The following is an 18,201-nucleotide window of genomic DNA, read 5'->3' as shown; positions in this document are numbered from 1 at the left end:
GAGTAATTATTTTGGTCCATGTAATGCTTCTAACTGGATCCCTATAAACAAGCAAACAACCTGTAATTTGGTTTTGTCTCTTACAATCATCTAAGTTGATTAATTCATTTTATGTATAAACGAGCTCATACTTGGAGAAATGTTTTCATTTGGAGAAAGATCCAAACTATGGATGTATAAACGAGCTCATATTTCAAGCACAAGACCGCCATTGATCTATACTATATTATCTTTTTGAGAAGAGCTTGAAAATCTCATAATTGTCAGAACCTAAGTCAAGAAGGTCTTGTGGAAAAATTACCAAACTTTTCATTTTTGTTGTCACCCTAAAATAAGTCTCATCTTTTGATTCTTCCAATTTATTTTGATGTTTTAGTAGCTTATATTTAGAAATGGTATAAAGAAAATGCAAATTTTGGTGGTAAATCAGAAAAAGGAAAAAGAATTTAGCAATCATTGATTTATTCCAAAATCCCAATGAAAATCACAAAGGTCCATTTCCCAAAAAACACTTGTGTACTTAATATACTGTCTCATTTGATGGTGTTAATGAGAACATAGAGGTAATCAATGTTCTGTTTTATTAACTATTCTATTGGTGCATCTTTCATTAGGTCCTCATTCTCCATGACAATTGCAGGTTAAATATGTGCATTCTAAAACTTCTGTATGTGAAATTGACTGTAGGCAATGAAGAATGCTCAAAGAGTCTAGTCTTTGTTTGGTCGCTCATTCATGTGAGAGTTTTCATGCAAGTAATTAATTGATTCCCAAGTGGCTCCAATAAGATAAATGTTGGGTTGTATCTACTGAGAGTGGTTTTTCCTAGTGCGGATCTAGCAACTCATGGGTAGTCTTCTTATATAGCAGGTGGATCAGCCAGTGGAGAAATCTTTTGTTGCAGTCACTAAAGATTTAGATGGAGCTGAATCTATTAGCATGTCTAGTGATGAAACAGATGCTTTTGAAGAGAATTATACAGAATTAAAGAAATGGGTGGACATTAAATCCCCTAAGTACTGCATGCTTTTGGTGATACATGAGGATCGTTGTGGAAGACTTGGAACAGCATTGAAGGTAAATTCTAATTATCCTGTCAGCGTACAATTTTATTTTTATTCAGTATTTATTGGGATTTTATCTAGATGAAGATTTTGGCAAGTCATGTATACTAAATGCACAACTGATAGTCATGTACTCGAAATCCTTGATATTGTTATCTGAATCGATTTTCTCTTGCTAATTATACAGTGCTGCTATATTATGGTCTTTCTTTTTCACTTCATAATCACTTGTCCAAGCAAAGGAAATTCTGCATTTTGTTCCAAAGTGATTTATGTATCCACATATAGATCAAGAGATGTGGATGTGATCCTTAAAAGTAAGCAGCGGAAGAGATGCAACTCAGTGACTACCGGTATTAGGGAATTAGGCATTGGATGTAGATTGCATCTAAACATTTGCTCAGGAAATGTTTTACACTTCTATATCAATTTTTTTCCCATGTTCACCACCATTTCATAGTTAGGATACTTCTCTGTTAGCTTAAAAATGCAATAATGTTTATAACTAGAACAAGTTGTCAAATAAGTTCGATCCCTCCCAAGTGTGGCTGCAGGCATAATTAGCTAGTCTGAAGTTTTTATAATGTAACTAGATTAATGACATATATGTTATTCACTGTAGATGCTAAATAATATGATTCAAGATGAGTCAGAGCCACCGAAGAAGAAGCTCTATGATCTAAAGATCCAATTGTTGGATGAGATTGGATGGAGGCATGTGGCATCTTATGAGAGGCAGTGGATGCATGTGCGCTTTCCTTCATGTTTGCCTCTATTCTGATTTCACCTCTTCTGATTCTTATCGAGAATCTTTCATCAGTTGCCATATATGTTATTTATCGTATGTTAGGGCCAAATGTTTGTAGAAGTTCTTTATAAGTTTATTAACTATTGTTTATTTCGTGAGATGTAGCAATTCCCTGTGCTGTAAACTACTGAGGATTTTAATTATCACATAATGAGACCCAAAAGAATGTTGTTTGGAGGGGAGAGACTTGTCCTGTAAGTGGTTGTAATAATCTGCTTCCTTGCAGCTATTTGTCATAAATGGATGTCCAGAGGTTGTCTGAATTATTTTTCTGGAACAGACACCAAAGATAGAGTAAATTATCGTAATCCTTATTTAGTCAGAAGTTCAAGATGATACAAAATAAAGTTTTGATTTTCGTCCAGAGTACACGAGTTGATTCTATTGTTTTCTCTGGTACTAAAGGTTTGATTTATAATAACTGGTACTCCATCTAAGTGGCTTAGATAATATGGGGCTAGTTCTTGATACAAATTATGAGTTTTTGATCAAACTACCGCTGGAAAAGTATTTTTACCAAACTAGTAAAAAAAGTGCAGTAGTTTTGCAATAAATTTAACTAGTATTGTAAGCGATATAGAAAATTATATATATATATATATATATATATATATATATATATTTTTTTTTTTTAATATAATGGTAAAAGTAATAAATTTATTAAGAATCTGTGACAGTGATTTTTCATGTGGTGCTGATCTAATAAAAAAATGTAGTAGTTTTAGAATAAATTTTTAGTTTGGTCAAAACTCATCAAGATTATTCACTTGCACGTTTGTCTAACATCATCTGGTTTTCAAAATTTCCACTTTTGCTACTGAGATGAGTTACCAGCTTTGGTGTTACCTTAATCCAGAGAAGCCTCACAAGAAACATTCTATTCAAAGTCAAAGGTGTTTTCAGGAGATATTCTGTAATTTAAAAATAAAATAAAAATAAAGGGTCAAAAGAAGAAGAAGAAAAACTCTTTAAAGTTAAATAACAGCTAAGCTCGATGATTAAGCACTAATGACGTTATTCTTACAACTACTGGTTGTCTCTGCCAAGTAATAACATTATAAAAGAGCGACTCGGAGAAAAAAGTACATTTTATTTATTTATTACGTATTTTTTTTTAATTATCTTAAGGGTGATTTCGTTTCTAGACTAGTAAAAGTCTCTCGAGTCTCGACTCTACTCTACTCTCGGGCTTCTCTTTATTCAAACCCTTTCTTTTTTTTCCCTTCTCCTTTTCGCCTCTCTTTCGTCTCCTCTAGTCTCCCTCTCGAGGCCTCTCGCTTTCGAATTCTTTGAGCTCGAAGACTCGGTCTTCGCCTTAGCTTTCTCGGTTCTTTGTAGTCTTAGGCTAGCCTCGTAGCTCTCCATTTCTCACTCCTGTGGCGAGCTGGACCTTCGGAGCTCTCAATCTAGGTGTCGGGAGAGCTGATTCGACGATTGAGAGGGCATCGAAGGATTACGGGAGAAAACATTGAGCCATTTGTCTCTGGAGGTGAGCTCGTGATCATCTAATTGAGTTAGCAACATGTAGTGGGAAATTTGTGGATTTTTTTCGGTCTTTTCTTTGTTTTGAGTTTGTCCAGATCTGCAATCTTGAGAGGGTTCTGATCCGTTTCACTTGCTTATGTACTCATTTATAGGGATATTTGGTAGCACTTTATTTACATAATTTGACGTTCATCTGTCTGGGTAGATTTAATGTAGAACTATCATGAGTGAAGAATGAAGTGCCTAATGAAGCGAAAAGTTCATTCATTTGGCTTAAAATTTCTTCGAGGAAATGCTACGAAACAAGTTTGAGTGGTGGTTTTTGATGATGGCTTCTCTATATAGTACATGTTGTGGTGCGGTGAGGGGAAGAATCACTTCTTAGGCATTACAGATTTGAATACCTTTGAAAAATAATCTACCTGCCCTGGAATGGCGCTACAATTTATCCCTACAATGTATGTCTTGTCTTTACTTGTAAAAAGGAAGTTTGAGATTGGCAGGCATGGGTGGTTTGAACTTGAGAAGAGTTTCTTGAATGATGCTTTTCTTGCTTTTACTTGCAACCAGTTATTACTTCCATATAGTATAGGTGTAAGAATTCACTCTTCTATGCTTATGAACTGACTAGTCATACTGTTGCTTGTCTATTAATGGTATTGTAATTGCCTTCTGTTTCAGGTCAAAAAAGAGAGTAGGTGGAATGTGAGAAGTGAGGAAATTAGATGATAACTCATTTATTGTTTGGAGGGCTTCCCATAATTGAAGTCCTTTTTCTTTTGGATTCATTACACAACAAACAGACTGTTACCTCAGGCAAACCTCTGGATTGCTCTCATGCTGACTTATGAGTTTTGATAGTTTAATTAACTCCTTAGTAAATTGTAACTTGGCCTAAAAGTACTTTTGGCTTTTAAGATGCCATCATTGTGGGGAAAATTGTCCTCTAAAGATGCAAAGAAGAAAACTAAGGAAAATTTCATCGACACATTGCATCGATTTATTAGTCCAATTGCACAGAAAGAAAACACGAAATCTGGGGCGGTTGGAAGACGCAACAGGGAGGCAAGATCAGAGAAAGGATCCTTATCTAGAGCAGAATCACGTTCAACATCACCCACTAATCAAGTTTCTCGCTGTCAAAGTTTTGCCGATAGGCCACTTTCCCAGCCACTTCCTCTTCCTGGGCTGCATCCACGCATAACACGCGCATCATCTGAAGTCAGTACGTCAAAGCCCAAATTGGAAAAGCGGGGAAAGCCACCACAACTGCTTTTGCCACTTTCTACTCCTAGTCACATTCCGAAAAGACCAGCTACAATGGATGTTGATGGAAACTTGGCTATTGCTTCAGTTTCTAGCAATTGCTCCTTCGATAGTGATGATCCAGCAGATTCTCAGCTTCAGAGCCCTATAGGCAACGATATCGAAAATGGACATAGAGATAAAACTATTACTAACAACCGTTCCAGGTAAATTCTGTATAGCTTGATGAAAATCTAAATGACGTGTTGCTGGTCATTTTGTGCTTGATATTTCACTATAATGTTGTACCTTACATTATTTCATTGTCCCAATTTGAAGTGTTGTGCGCAAAGATCAGTTTGTTGCCGTAACTCAAAAGAACTTGAGAGAGACGGTGAAGCCCACTAATACTTTTCTTAGTAACCAAAAGGTTTCGACATCACCCAAGAAGGGGCTTTTTGACAATCAGAGGTCCAACATACAAAATCCTCAGCAGGCTTCCCTTGGAAGTGCTCCAGATAGTTCAATTTCGAGTCCTTCTAGAAGTCCTAAAAGAATCCTCGATCAAATTCAAATGTCAGCTTTTTGGGCAGTGAAGCCTTGTGCAGATGTAACTTTCCTTGGATCTGGTCAGTGTTCTAGTCCAGGTTCAGGTCAGACGTCTGGGCATAATTCAGTGGGAGGAGATATGCTGAGCCAATTATTCTGGCAAACCAGCAGGGGTAGCGCAGAGTGTTCTCCAATACCTAGCCCAAGAATGACAAGCCCTGGCCCTAGCTCTAGGATACACAGTGGAACTGTCTCTCCACTGCATCCACGGGCTGGAGGGACGGCACCTGAATCACCAACAAGTCGCTGTGATGAGGGGAAGAAGCACACCCATCAACTGATGCTTCCGCCAATAAGGATTACTAAAAGTCCTTTCCCTCCTAATAACTCAGCATCAAATGGTCCTCTCTCTATGCCTCGTAGTCCTGGCAAAGCAGATAATACCGCAGGCCCTGGATCACGTTGGAAGAAGGGGAAGTTGATTGGTCGAGGTACATTTGGCCATGTTTATGTTGGCTTCGATAGGTATGCTTGCCTCTTGCCTCCTAGGGAGTTTTGATATTTTTTTTTCATTCATTGGTTTCTATATCTTTTAAAACTACTGTTAAGTTTCCCTGTCACAACACATGCATTATGCTGGTGGTTAACACAAGAAGATATGAATTCTGCACTTAGTATATTAATGAGATACTCTCTTAATCACTGGTTACAAGAAATTGAAAAACATGCAAAAAGGGAACATGATAGGAATAAGTCAAATTTGAATAGCTTCAGGGAAAAGTTTTGAATCTTAGAGAAAATGTAATTCCTCTTTCCTCAAAAAAGGTAAAAAAATAAAAAACAATACCCAAAATTTAATTCCCCTACATAGAAACCAAATGTCTGTCCTGCACAAACTACTGGCACTCTCCTGTCTTAGTCTAAAAATGTAAAATTGTGTGATTCCTAGTCAGTTAGTTCATTAGATTTAATGGGATGGCGCTATTGATCTATTAGGGGACCACTGTCATAGGGCATCTGAAGACTTTTGATAGAAAATGTGGCCATAATAGCTTGAAAATTAAATCGATAATCTATAAGGACTAACATGGCCTTAACAACAACAGTAATTGGTGTGCAACAAATCCATCTCACAACACAAGCAGGTAATGCTTATAGGCTATAAATCAGCTTTTAATGATTTATAATAAATTGATCTTGTCATATTTACTATCTAAAAGCTATTTTTGCGATTTTATCATCTTCTCCCACTTACAATGGAAACTTATGTTCCTCAATATCATATATTTCTTGCTTCACTTTTTTCTTATTTAAACTAGTGAGAGTGGTGAAATGTGTGCGATGAAGGAGGTTACCCTCTTCTCGGATGATGCTAAATCAAAAGAAAGTGCAAAGCAACTGGAGCAGGTAAGTTTTTTCGTACCGCTGAAAATATAACATCATTTAATTGCTTTCTTCTTTGTTTAGGTAACTCCTTGGTAATAGTTGGGTTCTTTTGACAGGAGATATCTCTTTTGAGCTGCTTGCGGCATCCTAATATAGTACAGTATTATGGATCCGATATGGTATTAGTTCTTGTCTCCAACAAGTGGTTGCTACTTATTACCATTGGTTATCTCATCTGCTTTTCTGTATTTATAGTTGTTGCTTTTACATGGTTCCAACTTCCAAGTTCAATTCATTTGCATTGCTAGAGCATATTTGGTCCTTAAAAGGAACAAATGGAGATAAGATGATTCCAGACAGTTGGAACAAAGGCTTGTAAACCTTGTTTTATTTGGCTACTGGTATTCTTATGATACAGAAAGTTATTCTTGTCATTAAACCATGCCAGGTGTGAGTCACCTCCAGAGTCCAGAGTGACTCCAGCTATCCAGAACCCTTTTCCTCTGCTCTTTTATCTGTGTGTTTCCCCTTTGCTACCATCCTTGATGATAAATCAGATTTCAACAAGTAAAATCACCGCTTTATGAGTTATGATTCTATTTTGTCTGGCAAAATCTGTTTTACTGCAAATCCTGTGTTCGGGAGCAATTTAATCCTATAACTGACTAACTTTGAATTTATTTTCTTCGAAAATGATAACCAGCAATAAATCCTACTGCTTGCCAGTTCCATAGAACGTCTGATTAAACTGTAAAGTTTCAGCACTTGTTTAGATATGAACTCAAACAGTAAATCCTTTATTCTTTTGCTTATTTGATTATCCCTTGATATTACCTTTGGAAAACCCTTCACAACTGTTGATCTATCTTGGTATCAGAGCCATACTTTACTACATCATTTTGCCAGGAACATTCCTGTAGTAGTTAAGTCGTTGATTTTCAAGTAAGAAATTTGACTAAATATGCTTTGAAAGAACAGAAAATGTAAATATACAAGTATATTGTGGTTTGAGTGAAATAATGATCAACTTTTCACTTCAGAAAAGATGAGTAGTTATATTCCACGTGTTCTTATGGTGTTTTGATATCACATTATTACTTTCCTGACAGATAGATGATAGGCTTTATATATACTTGGAGTATGTGTCTGGTGGTTCCATCCATAAACTGCTCCAAGAGTATGGACAATTCGGGGAACCAGCAATTCGTAGCTATACCCAGCAAATTCTTTCCGGCTTAGCTTATTTGCATGCCAAAAATACTGTCCATAGGTACTCCGTAAATTCTCACTATCATTTACATTTGTTTTCCTGTAGTCATGCAATGTTTTGCTACCTAGGATGTTGTCTGCCTCTAATTATTGCTTTTTTCTGAGTTTGCAGGGATATTAAGGGTGCAAACATACTTGTAGACCCAAATGGTCGTGTTAAGCTGGCAGACTTTGGGATGGCAAAACATGTAAGCTTCATGCTCACTAGTCTTTTCTGGTACTTTTAAGTAAATACATTCTACTCAAATTCATATGCTGCTCTTATGTATGTGCAGATTAATGAGTTTCTCATGCCAATATATGTTTGCGTCCCGTGATTTTTGTTTTGACATCTCTTGATAAATATATGTTAATGGGCTCTTTGGAATATCCTGCCCATGCCCATTGGCTTCTATCTTAATAACAGTATAGATCTTAGAAGTTAGAACTTGTTCGGCTACTCTATCTCATATGTACAGATTGCAACTGACTACGAGCTAAATGGTGGATCATTGAGCAGGAGAGGAACGAAGCACCACTAGCTCGTGAAGACTTTAAAAAAAGAGGATAAAATCTGGCATGGTTTATGCATTCAAATAGATGATATACTGCAATCTATTTGCTGTATTCCTAGGTTGTGTGCAGTGGCTAGGAATGAAAATGCTAGTGTGGCTGAGACATGAGGAAATTAAAGCATTGAAGGAATTTTGACTCTTAGCTGTTAGAGGAGGAACAGAGAATATTTGACAGCAGTTGAAGGTTAAAGTCAAATAAATGTTGAATAATAATGCGACCACAATGTTAATAAATCATTTAACAGATTTTTTAATAATAGGGGGAGGATTTAGTATCACATCCTCTGATATGGAAACTGAAACTACTACTGAAAGTAAGAGCTTTTACCTGGTTAGCCTGTAAATTAGACAATTTGCTAAGAGGACGTAGGTGGGGGATGAGAAATGTGTATTCTGTCATAAATCTGAAACTTGTCCTTGAAGTGTCAAATGCAACACACATATGCGAATGGATGGAAGGGGTATGTAACTTGATGAGACTTTCATTTTAGACAGATTGAAGAATAAGGGTAAAGAAGGAAGTGAGGGAGTTCTGTAATGCGTAGTTTGCAGCATCTTTGTCAGTGATTCATTGGAATGTAGCTGGAGAATTTTGACTTCAAAGTGAAAACAAGAAGATTGCACGCATAGAGGTATGTCATTTTTTGGAAAAAGTTGCAGGATAAAACAGTGATGGAAAAAATATGTATGATATTCCCATATTATAGCCAGATGATCAAGTTTGTGTTGAAGATGGGCAAGAGCTAAATTTTCTCAAAATATATAGCAGTTTGGGGATAAGATGATTCATTTCAGGAGGAGGGGATCAAATATTTGATTGTAGTAGGTTTTGCAAACTGTTATTGTTTGTTATGATCTCTCTCTCTTTTATTCTGAAAATTATGTTCCTTATTGAAAGAACATTTAAATTGTTAGTACTTAGATGTTGTACTTAATTTGGCACATTGTTTCAGATTACTGGACAATCATGTCCCTTATCATCCAAAGGAAGCCCATACTGGATGGCGCCTGAGGTAATCTTGTTTTAGATCCTTGCTTTCTACCTCTTTGGATGCCTAACTTACTTACCCCTTTTGTTTTGTAAATCACATCCTTCCTTTTTAATTCCATAACAATACATTTGCAGGTTATAAAAAACACAAATGGCTGTAACCTTGCTGTTGATATATGGAGCTTAGGATGCACTGTTCTGGAGATGGCCACTTCAAAACCACCATGGAGTCAGTATGAAGGGGTTGGTACCTACAATCTCGGAGCTCATGATTTTCCTTTATTAATATTATTTGAAAAGTTTAAACTTGTTGAAACATAGGAATCTAGCTAGATCCTTCATTTGTTTAAAAGTTTACTTTATTTTCCTCTACATATCCTGCTTAACTCATTGACTATGTCTGTTCTACAGATTGCAGCTATGTTCAAGATTGGAAATAGCAAGGAGCTTCCAGCAATCCCAGATCATCTCTCAGAGAAGGGCAAAGATTTTGTAAGACAGTGCCTGCAGCGTGAACCATCTAGACGTCCTACTGCAGCTGATCTCTTGCAGCATCCATTTGTCAAAAATGGAGCCTCACTAGAAAGATCCATTGTTTTTTCTGATCCTTCAGAAACTCCTGATGGTCGGACACGTGGAGTGATTTCTAAGGTAATTATATCTTTATATTTATTATCTGTTTGATTGTTAATCTTGTTTCATCCTACTTAAAGTATTGAATGTGGCTCTTTAGCTGCTATTAGTTGCATATCTACTGATTGTGTTATGCAAGTTTAATGGACATAATTCTTCTTTGTGGCTGCCACTTCTCATTCGGTGGGTGGATGTAAACCCTACTTATTTTGAATGACATGAAATATTGAACTAACATATTCCAAGGCAATTTTCATTTTGCTACTGATATCTGAGCTTAAATTCCAACATGCGTAAAAAATAAATTTTTATTACTACAATTGAATGATCATAGTAGACCAATTTAGTTTGTGATGAGCTATTGACAATCTATTTTTTTAGGACATGAAGATGATTTGCATGCATTACTTGTTTGTCTTTAACGAAGTAATGAAGATTTTCTGCTTCTTGCTCTTTAATTTGGAATTTCTAGATTATCAAGCTGTAAGCTTGACAAAATTTTAGTCGTATTTTTCCCTTTTTACGCATGGGTATATGACTAATAATGTGATAGAATTTATAAGGTAGCAGTTAGTAGAAAGGTGCATGTAACAGCAAGATGGGCCATCTTACTTGTGCTAATGATCACAAACTAAATGTTCGTAATGTTTTGATATATGCAAGCATCGTTTGGATTTTTGTGGAATGTACTTATTGCTCCTGAATTCTGATTGACACAATTATCAGGAAGAAAGAATAGTAAGGCATGCATGCACTAGAGGATATGCATTAAGAAGAGTATATTTGACTTCAGAGAAATGGTGGCTTCATGGCAAGACCTCTGATCTATACAACATTTTTTATTGTATAGTTTGTCAGAAGTCACCATTCCTTAATGTCTTGTCTTTTCACTAAAACTCTTTGATCCACATTCTTAGTGACTTAGCGGCCTATGAGCCTCCTCTTTTGTTTCTTTTAGCAAAATTTTCATACAATTTTGTCCATGTTTGGTCTATAGTATTATAATATGCCTCACTAATTTTAGCTTCACTAATTTTTCTAAATAGATTTTGTTTCCCTCACAATACATCCTTTGAATCAACCCCTCTATATCATCCTACTGTTCTTGTTTGATGTGGTCAGGTCATCTTATTTGGGATTTATGCACATTATTGGTTTTGTCTCTTTTGCTAATACAAGTACTACCAGTATTCTTCTTTTTTCTGACTTTGCTCTGAAAAATCTCTTTTATATTCATATCAACAATATTCCCTGGCTAATTATTTTCCTCTGTTTAGGTTTGTGTAGAATGTAAGTTATTTGCTTTTCTTTTTAATTATTGTGGCATTTTATGTGCTACTCTCATGATATTCCAGGGTGCTGGTCGTTCAAGAAATATTTCTTCCTTGGGCATGGAAGGACTGACAATTCAACAGAGGAGAGGTGCAAAATTGGTTGCACTGCCCAGGTAAATTATCTAGCATTTTCTCATTTCCACTTGTTTTATTTTGCAATTTTCATAGAATGTGAGAAGTTATCGGCTGGGCAAGCACAGATTACATAATTTTTGCACGATAGTAGTTGCTTCTCCAAATTGCGCATGGAATCTATTAGACATGGAAATACCAAAAACTATGTTGTGATAGAATCAGAATGCTTATCTGCATTTGCTGTTGTTGAAGCTCACTTGAAATTTCCTCAAAAGTCAATTGCTCTTATCCACTTTAATTATGGTTAGCTTTACTAGGAACTTTAGAAAAGAGTAGTCCTTGCCACGTCAACTCATAAAAGCTTTTTTTGATAGGTCAATCTACCCAATTGGTAGTATTAGGATCATTGCAGTTGATTGGCATTTATGGCAGTATTTTTATTCTTGATGAGGCCTTTGGGAAATATCTGCTTTTGTCTTAATGGCGATGTGGAAACAAATAACTGTGTAGGAGAGTTACACAATTACCTACAGAAAGTTCCCCAATCTCAATATTTATCTTTTGTTGAGAAGTTCGAGGCTTATACCAAGTAGTTAATCAATTTTGCTGCCAATTTTCTTGCAAATATAGGATTATATTTATATTATATGCAGAAGCATATGTTTATTTATGTACATCTATATGTTGTGCATTTGTGCGTTTAAATTTGCATGTGCCTTAGTCTGAGATTGTGTCTATCTATGTATGTGTATTGTTGACTAAAGATTGTCGTGTTGATGGGCTACCGGCACCTGGCGCGGGTTGTGTCGTGCTGGGCTTGTTGAGCCATGTTGACCGGCATACCTTCGTTTTAGTCCATGCTGAACTCGTATCATCTGATATGGGTATAGTATCGAACGACACCCACTATATGCCACCTGGAACCCATTACATTATAAAGAGACCGAAAATGATGGATCTAGCTTAATTTTGTTAGATCAACTATTTGTGAGAGTCATCCGATATAGAATTATAGATCTAGCATGAAAATGCTAGATCTATGAAAAATACTCTCCAAAATATAGGAATCAAAGGAAAAAATTATTTGCCTCAAGTTTAAAAATAAATCAAAATTAATGTATCAAATTCTTTTAAATTGGGTCAATATCAGTGTAGGAATATGTAAGATTAACTCCATATAAATTGATTTGAACCCAAAATTTTGAATATTGAGATTTCAACATAAGTAGAATTATTTGATAATATTATTTTTCTACAAATTACTGAGCTGTTGTCAATTAATGAATGTGTTCAATTAGTATATGTCGAATTATATATCTACTTGTGTTATTTCTATAACTTTAACAAAATTGGTCATTTAAAATATTATCTAGAGATAAAAGACTCTAATATATGTTTGAATATATAAATTAAAATTAAAAATATGTATAAAATCTCAAACAAATCTATTAGAGGCATGTCAGTGTGCCTGGGGCACGCTGGGCTGTGACACATATGAACATATATATACGCACCGATGTATATATATATACATATATACACACACATACAGATAAAAACATAAATATTGTGTGTGTGTGTGCATCCTCCATTTGTCTCCTCAAGACTTTTTGATTCGACTACTCCGAATCAGATAACTCATCTATTGACAAATCACTTTAAAGAGAAATATACAATGATGGTGCCAACTTGTTTCCTGAACGTTTAGTCCTTAGTTTAGTTCACTCTTCAGCCTGAAACTGTCGATTCCAGTATATTATGTAGCTTTGATTAGTCATTATAGTGTATGTAATACTGTTGCCAGCTTCAACTTTTTCGCTTTTCCCATTGTCCTTGTGTAGGATTTTTTAACTGGCACTGCAGCATTCTCTTAATGTGGGCATCTTTTTTTGGACAAAAGCCTAACATATAAAATCTGACACCACTTCTATAAATCTGCAGCGAAGTCCACATACATAACATATCCTGTCCAGTCTCTCCAACTCAAAGTCCTCTACAGAAATCGAGGTCTCCACAACATGCTAATGGAAGGATGTCTCCTTCTCCCATATCAAGCCCTAGAACTACCTCAGCTGCTTCCACACCTCCAACAGGTGGTAATGGTGCTATTCCATTCAATCATCTAATTCATTCAGCTTACCATAAAGAGGGTGTCACAAGTTCATCAAGATTGCAAAATGATCTCTATCCTAGTGGCATTACATTTCGAGATCCAACGCTTGACCTTTTCCTAGGTTTGCAACAAGGCTCGCCTGTCCTTTGGGAGAAGATGAGCTCTGAGGCTGAGATTTTGTGTCCTCAATATGGGATGATAGGATACGGACGTGTTTGGAATTCTTCTGATAGACAGCCACTTTCTGATCGTGCCTCCCATCAAGTCTTGAGAGATCACATGCTGAACCAATCACTCGACACTAATCCTAATTCTCCAACACGTGGACGGAAACATAGTACTTAATTTTGCAAGAGTTTGGCAGCCAGGGAAGGCTTGTTTTTTATCTTCATGGATTATTTTCTCTGTCCTATCCGGTATCATTCATCTTTAGATGCTCAGAAACCAGACTGTGTTTTACTGTGCCAAAAATATCCATGGAATAACTTGAGCAATGAAGCTGTGGATGGAAGATTGTCTTTGTCATCAAGTTCTTATTGGTAAGTTAGCTTCTTTTCTGTCACCTTTCTCTTTCCTTGCTGAGCTTTGTTAACTGCCTTTATCATTACTTTGCTTAAATAATTGAAATTAACTGTTTTTGGACTTTCAATCATAGCCTTTATTCTGCATAAGTGATGCATTAGTGGTTTGGTAACACACTCTTTTCCCCAACTTATTGAGTCTACTAGAAATGTTGTTCATTCTTTCATTATAATCATTTTTTTTCTTTTAAGCCAGTTCTTTTTTCAATATTCTGACCAACAATAGCTGTGCCAATTGGTACTTATCGTGCTGGCAGTATACTAGCACATGACACGAGGGGTGCCACACGACACCCCTCCTAGCTGCGATCTGCTTGACGTTGTTGCTCGTCTTTGCTATTTGCCGCTCATCGTTGAGCTTATCGTCGCTGCTCGCTGTCGACTTCCTCGTAGTTCTGGTGCGAGCGGTGCCTCGAGCTCGGACGACGACGAGCAGCAAAGAGTAAAAGTGAGTAGTCTCCCTCATCTTTTTCTCTCTCTTTCTTCCGGCATGTGCCGTGCTGTGTTGTGCTAGCCGGTGGTCGGCATAGGCCTCGCCTGTGGCACAGCCATCCTTGATTCTGACAATGACATTTCATTGCAATCTGCTGAAGCAGGGAAAGGTATATGGTGTTCCTATCTTGGTTGTTTCTTTTTATAACATACGAAATCTTGAATTTTTTTCTTGGGAGTTTCTGAAATAACCTACATATATCACCAACTTTGCATGTAAAAATGTGCTCACAGTAATTATGGAATTTTCTTTTTTGAACCTTCTTGAGTGATTGCTTCCATTCCGATACCTTTGGTGTAATCTTACTCTGCTTAAAATTTTATTGTTCATATGTTCTTTTCTTTCTATACTCTCTGATTAATCGTTTAACAGGTGGCTTTCACCTTACCAAGTTATTGTTCAGAAGTGCTTTTTCAGATCAAGGAGAATATTATCCAATGATCACATCATAACCTGCAGTTCTCTGCGCTGAAAGTTTCAGCAATTAATGTTTTGAGGATTGAATTGTATATGAAAACCTCCAAACGTTAAGGAAGCAATGGCTAGAGATAACAGGATCTGCAGTTGTATAGTTGTCTTTCCTTTTTCTCTTTTCCCTGTTACGCTGAGGCTACTGTACAGAAGATGGAAAATTGGGAACATAATTAAGGATCGAGATATTGCACGGGAGAGGCAATTGATCCCTCAGTCTATACATATCCATCATCTCAGCTTGCAGATTACAGTAGTACCATGTCACTGGGACAACTTTGTATTGTTACAATTGGGACTTTTCGTTACCATATACTTGCTGCGAATTGGAGAAAAGGTTCTCATATTCTTTAACTGCATACAAATTTTATAAAGAGTGCAGAGTCTTGGTCTGCACTATAATTGTGAAGGTTGCTATTCCCCTGACATTGCTACTCGTTGTGCTGCACAAGAAAATTTACTACCCAAATCAAAAACATGTAAACTGCAGAGTGGCTATGGAAAGTTCTGAGGGGCAAATGCTTGCATAACTTTTACAAACTGCGAGCATTGTGAGTCTCATTTTCTGTGAAATTAAAAGGAAAAAGCTATGGCACTCATACTGCAACAAGTTTAAAAGCCAAATTTTGGGAGGAGGACAATTTTGGACTTGCATCTCCATACCAGTCTTTCCTGCTAGTGTGAATCAGACCGCTGAGCTGCAAATGCAATTTGTATGGACTCCGAACTTCCCTGACTTGTAGATTTGTCAAGCAACAGTTAGATTGTATCATCGTTCAACAAGTTTGAATTGTTGGTATGGGTATGTCTCAGACGATACAGTTTTAGTTCCATCCTTTTTCATCTTTTAATTTTAATTTTATTTTAACCAAGCACTAAGGTTGTTATTCTTACAGGTAGAGTGAGGCATCAGTGGATACATGATCTCTAAGTTCTCGCCATCAACTTAGAAACAAATATTCACAATCTGATGTTAGAGCACATTTCAGCCCAACCAACAGTAGCATTTTCTACTCTAATGTATATGAAGCTTGAAATTGTCATAAATCACCTGTCATTCCACTGTGTGATTCATGTCAGATGAAGCTAAATGGTTACCATCTCTTTTCCACTAATGCACAACATACTCAAGTAATTGTGGTGAGAGAGTCATGCATCTTTTTTGTCCTCTATACGTTTGAAGTATTGAATCCGATCCAGGTGACAGCTAAAGAAGCCTTGTGCACCTTGATAGAGTGAAGAGTTAGCGGAAGCCACCGAGCCTAGTAAGTGATATGAATCTGAAGTATGTTCTCAATGCAAGCAAGGTATGGAAATGAAAGACTTTAAACATTATATCCTTTGAACTCCGCCAAACACTGCTAAACATCCTTGTATTTTCTGAGGTCTATGACCAAGCTTTTGTACCTTTAGCTTTCGCCTCACAGACTATGTGGTCATGATGTTAAATTTTATGGACCACCTTTTCCCTTCATGGATCCGTAGTCTTTCAGTCCGTCTTTGATGCAGCTATAACTTTCCAAGTCGGGAAAAGCGTCAAGTTCTTGATCTTCCGACTGTTGGATCCAGTCACCCTTCACTCTTCCAGCCTGTGCATTCTTCAGCTCATTGTGTTACATATAACTGCCCCTTAGCTTACATCTGTGTTCTTATATGTCCTGCTTCATCACCCACTGTTCTCATTTTAATCATTTATAGTCATCTGCTTTGTTTTGTGCCCAATGAGAGCTCCTCTAATTGTGTATTATTACAGTGCTTGAGACTACTCATCCCATCTACAGGAGTAGTCCTTTTCTATTTAACTGAAGATCCACCAGAAAGTATCAGATGTTATTTATCCAAGCTTTATGGGACCTCTATTATTGGACTGTTGTGCTTTTCTTCTCTATTATTTGTTCTTCGAAGTGACAATACTACTGGGATGCCAAGCCAGGGGAAGGTCATTTGTGCTTAGTGGGGAGTTAAGAGTTTTCATGTCATTTGTTGCCGAATGATAGACAAAGGTAGATAGATTATTTAGTTTCGAAATATACTTTAATCGAACAAAACTTTCAAACCGATGCCTTCATGTAATATTATCTCTGACATTTTGACTGATCTTGGTTAAAAATGTTTTAAGTACCACAACAGCAAGGTAAAACGACATAAATTACTTTTTGAGACAATGATTACATAGTAATATATCTTAGAAGACAAATCATATCAATAGAAACTGTTAATTGAGAAAGCGATTTTAAAATTTAGTTTTGGTGAGAGTGATTTACTTATATATAAATCTACATGGCTACTTTATGTGGTACAAATCATAGTAATTTGGCAAATAATTTGAAGACTAGAAAAAGTTAATATATTTTGGGAGCAGTAGATATGTTCCCTTTTTTTTTTCACCTTTTCGTTATATTTTCCCTTCTCTTTTTTAGCTAATATGGGTTTTCAATTTTAGTGAATTCTATGGACCATTTTTTAAGAAGATTTATTTTATGTGAGAGACCCTCTCAACTATCTAATTTCTCATATCTCACATTCCTTAATAGCATTGATAGAAAATATCAAATAATTATAGTACTTTTAATATATTTTTTTCCTAAAATAATAGTAAAATAATTATTAAAAAGCTTAAGATTAATCATGTAACAATTATATGATATTTTTCAGTAGAAAAATATAATGAAAAATTAATAAAGAGATATTTTGAAGGTTTTACATAATCAAACATATCAATGTGTCACAAAAATTAAATGAGAGTTTATACAAGAATAAGCAATAGCTCAGAAGGTTTAGATGTAATCCCTATTTTCTTACATTCCTATTTATATTTCACATTTAATTTATCCAATCTTAAGATAAGATATAGGGCACATTTATCCATAGATATACCTCCCTTTTCATGCCTTCGCTATTCTTGCTCAATCGATAGGATATAATTATAGAAGGGATAAAGAGACGATAGTAAGTAGTGTCCCGAGTTCAAAGGCTTCCAAAATGCCCCCCCTACACTTTTTGTACTCTTTTAGTATTAATACGAACAGATAACTTCCAGATAATATTTCATATATATATATATATATCCTATCATTCTTATGATGTTTAAGAATAACCCCATCGTGGCGATAAGTTCCCTTATCCTAGTTTTTGTAACTATAAACCAAA

General features: G+C 36.0%; 2 protein-coding genes across 5 annotated transcripts in view; both read left to right on the top strand.

The window, feature by feature from the left end:
- The window catches only part of LOC140781625 (tripeptidyl-peptidase 2), a 32,595-nt gene extending 30,460 nt beyond the window's left edge, over window positions 1–2,135 (top strand). For 2 of the 3 annotated variants that reach the window (XM_073127692.1, XM_073127694.1), the window contains 2 exons: window positions 868–1,077; window positions 1,687–2,135. In XM_073127692.1, coding sequence (XP_072983793.1) covers window positions 868–1,077; window positions 1,687–1,845 — 369 coding nt within the window. In that variant the 3' untranslated portion in view covers window positions 1,846–2,135. The remainder of the gene's footprint in view (window positions 1–867; window positions 1,078–1,686) is intronic. The other variant, XM_073127693.1, reaches the window with a different exon arrangement.
- Window positions 2,136–3,052: 917 nt separating this feature from the next.
- LOC140782140 (mitogen-activated protein kinase kinase kinase YODA-like) lies at window positions 3,053–16,893 on the top strand. Of its 2 annotated transcripts, none has more exons than XM_073128555.1 (14): window positions 3,053–3,361; window positions 4,039–4,829; window positions 4,942–5,676; window positions 6,471–6,558; window positions 6,654–6,716; window positions 7,647–7,807; window positions 7,919–7,994; window positions 9,314–9,373; window positions 9,487–9,594; window positions 9,763–10,002; window positions 11,340–11,431; window positions 13,335–14,045; window positions 14,953–15,853; window positions 15,948–16,893. In XM_073128555.1, the coding sequence occupies exons 2-12, from the start codon at window positions 4,276–4,278 to the stop codon at window positions 13,849–13,851; spliced, it is 2,694 nt and encodes an 897-aa protein (XP_072984656.1). In that variant the 5' UTR covers window positions 3,053–3,361; window positions 4,039–4,275; the 3' UTR covers window positions 13,852–14,045; window positions 14,953–15,853; window positions 15,948–16,893. The 2 variants fall into 2 exon arrangements, with proteins under 2 accessions (XP_072984656.1, XP_072984657.1); XM_073128556.1 differs by having other exon boundaries at window positions 14,953–15,847; window positions 15,948–16,166.
- Window positions 16,894–18,201: the final 1,308 nt, after the last annotated feature.

The sequence above is a fragment of the Typha latifolia genome, chromosome 2, assembly GCF_019914945.1.
Source record: "Typha latifolia isolate L0001 chromosome 2, TyphaL0001v2, whole genome shotgun sequence".
In the NCBI taxonomy this organism is placed as follows: Eukaryota; Viridiplantae; Streptophyta; class Magnoliopsida; order Poales; family Typhaceae; genus Typha; species Typha latifolia.
Note: the sequence above shows the minus strand (reverse complement) of the source record. Positions and strands in the feature narration are given on the sequence as shown.

Bases quoted from the DNA above. Each gene is read 5' to 3' on its own strand.
- LOC140782140 (XM_073128555.1), top strand. From the start codon at position 4,276: ATGCCATCATTGTGGGGAAAATTGTCCTCTAAAGATGCAAAGAAGAAA. The intron at 6,717-7,646 runs GTATTAGTTCTT...CTTTCCTGACAG, and splicing joins AGTATTATGGATCCGATATG to ATAGATGATAGGCTTTATAT. The intron at 11,432-13,334 runs GTAAATTATCTA...ATAAATCTGCAG, and splicing joins AAATTGGTTGCACTGCCCAG to CGAAGTCCACATACATAACA.